This window comes from Mytilus trossulus, unplaced genomic scaffold (assembly GCF_036588685.1).
Source record: "Mytilus trossulus isolate FHL-02 unplaced genomic scaffold, PNRI_Mtr1.1.1.hap1 h1tg000247l__unscaffolded, whole genome shotgun sequence".
NCBI classification, from domain to species: Eukaryota; Metazoa; Mollusca; class Bivalvia; order Mytilida; family Mytilidae; genus Mytilus; species Mytilus trossulus.
Genome location: NW_026963318.1, coordinates 1247486 through 1252558, shown reverse-complemented (window position 1 = coordinate 1252558; position 5073 = coordinate 1247486). Strand labels below are relative to the sequence as shown.

Sequence of the window (5073 nt, the reverse complement as noted above, 5' to 3'; positions counted from 1 at the left end):
ACGTGCTTTGAGCTAGCTCTAGAAAAACGTGTCAATTGACACATATACTCCATATGCTTGTGCCACTGGGATGTTGCTACACAGAAATGGAAAGTTGACTATAGGAAAATTAAAATCATTGTGTTTGTCATTAATGTTGGTATTTAACCTACCATCAGTAGTCATTTCGAGAAAAAGGTATAAATATGAAGCAGATTATCTGTGTCGGTAGTATCTTAAATTTAAGGTTCATTTGGATATATTAAATGTAAGTGATCACCGAATCTATTATTATTAAGAGACAGTACATCATCAATATACCGAAAGGTGAAACTGATGATGTTTTGTCAAGGTTTAAACGATCCTTTATCAATTGCAGTTAAAAATAAACGGCACGTTTATAATTCTGAGAAGGCATATGATCCTTTAAAGATTGACCTGGTAGATTTAAATCTAAATAGTTATTGTGTTTATTTAAAGAACCATACAAATACAAAATTGTGAAACGAAAACCCATATAAGGAATAACATATTTTATAAGTTAAAGGAAGAACGCGTGTCCTAATAATACTGGATAAGCTTTTTATATAACGCGTGTGTTATAAAAACATAAATATGTCTTTGTATGTGATTTAATAAAACAGATTTAACTGCTCCTACATGGAAAATGTGAAGAACCTACTATTCCTAGATCCATCTAACATATGGATAGTTTTCGATCATAAAGGGGTAATTCTACGGGGGATCAATACGTTCATGGATGACGGTATAATCAAGGTAACAAATATGTATATTTGTCTGGCAGAATTTATATTATTTAAAATATATATTTAATGCCTTATTTGTATGTTCCACGCTAGTGTGAAAAGAACTAAAAACATAAGATCAATTTCATGTGTGTGCATTTTGTCATTGCCTGCGAAACAAATATTGTAATAAAAATGGCAACGACAATTTCTTGATTAAGTAAAAATTAACGCAAAATGATACATGATCGAACCAGAAGCCCCATGACTCAATTTACCCATTATTAGAGTATATAAACATGTCACAAATACACATCTATATCATCAAAGTACAAATTGTTCAGATTAACATTTCACTAATTGATGTCTTCTCGGTGATGCTCATGGCTAAACTAAAATATCGTTATAAAAATCATTTAAAGGTTCGGCAGGGATGAAAACGGCAGAAATGATCTTTTTCTATGAAACCCTCATGAAGGGGTAATATCTTTTGTTCCTGAAAAAGCTTTTCATTCTTAAAGTTAACAATCTTAATCAGCTACAAGATTTTTTATACATGTGTCATAGTCAATTGTTTTTCCTAAGGGAAGTTTGTATATATCTAATTCACCACGTATGATGAGAAAAATAATTTGCCTAACAAATGGTTTACTCATAAACGACTATTGTGGGCCGTGATCAATACATACATAGCGTTCTAATTCCGGAGTTGTTCGATCCGATAGATTAAAGGTGTTAGGTGACCTAATTATATGGATTTTGAAATATGTTTGGTATATATGTGTACATTGCAATTTAGCCGAGATGTTATTCCACATGTTGTGATTTAAATTTACTTCAAATCGCTGCGCAGTTACATTATATATTTCTAAACATTTTTAAGGTGTTATCATGGATTGGTATATCATCTATGGCAACGTACAGATACTATTTCTTGAAGGACAGAAGTGATAAGACCACGTTAACTAAAATTACAACAAAAGACAAAGACACATTAACCGACAGGACAACCAACGACAAAGAAACGTTTACTAAATGGAAAACACATAACAAGGAAACATCAACTGAATGGAAAGGACCAACCGACTTTAACAAATACATGAGGTACAGATATATATATATATATATAGTTGTCTTATGAAAGGTCAAATGACAACAAAATGGTGCATATGTTTTTTATTGCTATTCTTGTATTATAAAACTTAGGTACATAAAAAGTTATACTTTTAAATTCTTTAATTTCTCATAAGGAGTAGGCCCAGAAAGATCCTTTTTTGTCCCCAAAATAGAGCATTTCACAAAATGTTAACTTTCATCTAATTATTAGAAAGTATGATACTTCTGCTACATAAATATGGGCTCTTTTCGACCATACATTGTACATATATCGGGTTCTAGCATCATAAATCGTGATAATTTACTGAAATTATCACATTTAAAGCATTTAAGTGAAATTTTAGACGGTTTCCGTCTTGAATGAAAGTGACTGCATTTGTGTTCATTCTTGATATTTAAATGTTAGTTGTATTTGATTATAATCCATAAAATAGATAAAGGTTAAGCGTGAACACGGATTGTTCCAGACAACAATTCGCCGACATAATTTCCGTATGCAGTTTCCTCAGCGGGTCCTTTCTCGTAAACATTCGACGCAAGTGCGAAGTGGAAACCTCAATTGGCAGAGAGAGTCAACAAACGTAAACATAACTTTGTCATCCACATACAACTATATCTTATTGTACATGTTTTACATGCTTTACATGAATACTCATGCTTCTACGTTGATTTTTACGAAATAGACAATCGGTAAACCTCGGTTTCAAAACTTTTGACGGTTATACGATTATACGATATGTATGAGTAAAATATGATAAAATCGTGCACAAAAGACAAAGTTAATGATACATGCTTGCATTGGTTCGCATTATTGTTCACCAGTCACTCGTTTCATATAACTTCAAATGAAACGTTATGTATTAGACTGTCAACATGCACATTTTGATGTTTATCGTATGAACTGATAGATACTGTACAGCTTCGAATACAAACTGTGATGGCTCGTTTACAAAGTTTTTTAATATTTAAAATCAAAGCTCAGAGACCTAATGGCTGTCACCCATAATAACGTGTTATAGTATTCTTTTATTTGTCTTTATTAATATTACTTTTACTGTTAAGTCAGTTTTTTTAAATTTTCATTTGACGTGAAAAATCTGTGCTTATGTAAAACATCATACTTTGAACGACAAAATTATTTCATTTATTAATATTACTTTTACTTATGAATCTTGTCATACTTGAATGACAAAACTATTTTATTCATTAATACTACTTTTTCTGTTAAGTCTGTTTTTTTATGATATACATTTGACGTGACTCTGTACTTATGTATCCCGTCATACTTTGAACCACACAATTATTTTATTTGTTATTATTACTTTTACTGTTAAGTCTGTTTTTGTTATATCTACCTTACGTGACTCTGCATTTATGTATGCCGTCATACTTTGAACGACAAAATTATTTTATGTCTACCTGTGCGAATTTCAAACGCGCAATTTTACACCAGTACTGAAAACTTTCCATCCTTTTCGGGTAGACTTTACATAGATAAATAAAATCGTATAAGATAAGCCAAATGAGGATGTTAAATTTGATGTATGCCTTGTTGTGCTTCTTCGTTACATTTGTTGTTTTTATAGTGATTAAGATAATAACACAATGTTGACTGCTGTACCCCTATTTTTGACATTTTTACTCTTTGAGTATGTTTGTTTTGTTCACGCATCGTTGAAAATGTAATGGAATTTGATGCGACTGTCATACAAGTGAGAGGTTTAGCTAGCTATAAAACCAGATTCAATCCACCATTTTCTACATTAGAAATGCCTGTACAAAGTCAGGAATATGACAGTTCTTATCTATTCGTTTGATGTGTTTGGACTTTTGATTTATCATTACAGAGAATTGTTTGAACCAGGACAACCATCTGCCTGTGAGGTAACTGAAGAGAAGATTGAACTTCTATGGGATGTACCGAACGTTGGAGTACAATTTGTGCAGCATTACAAGGTTCACTGCATTAACATTCACAACAGTTCTCATATATGCTATACCACACAGGGAAATTGCTGCAATTATACAGTTACGAACTTAAAGCCCGATACCGAGTATGAATTTAAAATTCAGACAATAAAAAATAATGGAAATGAAGGACCTTGCAGTATATCTTTTAAAAAGTCAACTCTTGAAAATTTGAGATACTATTAGGGTAGTAGGTACACACCTTTTTGTCTTGATAATCATCTATATGTGCTAGGAATTAAATGAAATGACAAATATATAGTTTGAATTTTGCAATGAAAACCGATTTGTGATCCCACATTTAATTTTAGGGAAACGTTTTGTTTAATTTGTATAATTAATCACGAACTATAGGCCACCGCTCGGCTTTCAACAATGAGCAAAGCCAATACCGTAAAGTCAGCTATTAAAGGCCCCAACATGTCGAATGTAAAACTTTTCAAAAAATTCGTAAGGGTTCCACGGAACCCAGTGTCTCGCCTACTTTTGCTGTTAATCGCAGACTCAACAAAAATGAAGAAAAACATCAATAAAAATTTCCCTCTCTATACTGTCTTTTGATTGAAAGAAGCTTCCAAGTTTGGTAAAAAATCCAGGATAGTTTATGAATCTAATAAATGTTTTATAAACTTTAACTGCAGACTGTATGTAATGTTAACTGGAAGAAAAACTAAGTCCATTTATAAGTAAAATACGGAAAAAGTGATTTTTTTTTACAAAATTTACTTCTGAATAATATCTTATGATCAGAAACAAGCTTTTGTCTAAGTTTGGTAGAAATCCAGGATAGTTTAAGAACATTATAAAAATTTAAAAAACTTAAACCACAGAGTGAATGTTTTGTATCTGGCAAAAAAACTAAGTCCATTTATAAGTAAAATACGGAAAAGTGGAAATTCATTTTTACAAAATTTTCTTCTTGATACTATCTTATGATCATAAACAAACTTCTGTCAAAGTTTGGTACAAATCAAGGATAGTTTATGAAAGTTATTAAAATTTTAAAAACTTTAACCACAGAGTGAGTGTAATGTTTCCTCGCAGAAAAACTAAGTCCATTTATAAGTAAAATACGGAAAAGTGGAAATTTATTTTTACAAAATTTTCCTCTTGATACTATCTTATGATCATAAACAAGCTTCTGTCCAAGTTTGGTACAAATCAAGGATAGTTTATGAAAGTTATTAAAATTTTAAAAACTTTAACCACAGAATGAATGTAATGTTTCCTCGCAGAAAAACTAAGTCCATTTATAAGTAAAATA

General features: G+C 31.1%; 1 protein-coding gene across 1 annotated transcript; it reads left to right on the top strand.

Annotated features, from left to right (window-relative positions):
* The first annotated feature begins 518 nt into the window (after nt 1-518).
* Nucleotides 519-4095, top strand: LOC134701631 (uncharacterized). The gene is made up of 3 exons (XM_063562765.1): nt 519-756; nt 1609-1829; nt 3689-4095. Exons 1-3 carry the CDS (start codon nt 640-642, stop codon nt 3993-3995), a joined length of 645 nt encoding a protein of 214 aa, XP_063418835.1. The 5' UTR covers nt 519-639; the 3' UTR covers nt 3996-4095.
* Nucleotides 4096-5073: the final 978 nt, after the last annotated feature.

What these genes read in the sequence shown, in the direction of transcription:
- LOC134701631 (XM_063562765.1), top strand. Translation starts at nt 640, where the DNA reads ATGGAAAATGTGAAGAACCTACTATTCCTAGATCCATCTAACATATGG. An exon ending in TGGATGACGGTATAATCAAG is followed by an intron (nt 757 to 1,608) that starts GTAACAAATATG and finishes AACATTTTTAAG; the next exon opens with GTGTTATCATGGATTGGTAT. An exon ending in GACTTTAACAAATACATGAG is followed by an intron (nt 1,830 to 3,688) that starts GTACAGATATAT and finishes TTATCATTACAG; the next exon opens with AGAATTGTTTGAACCAGGAC.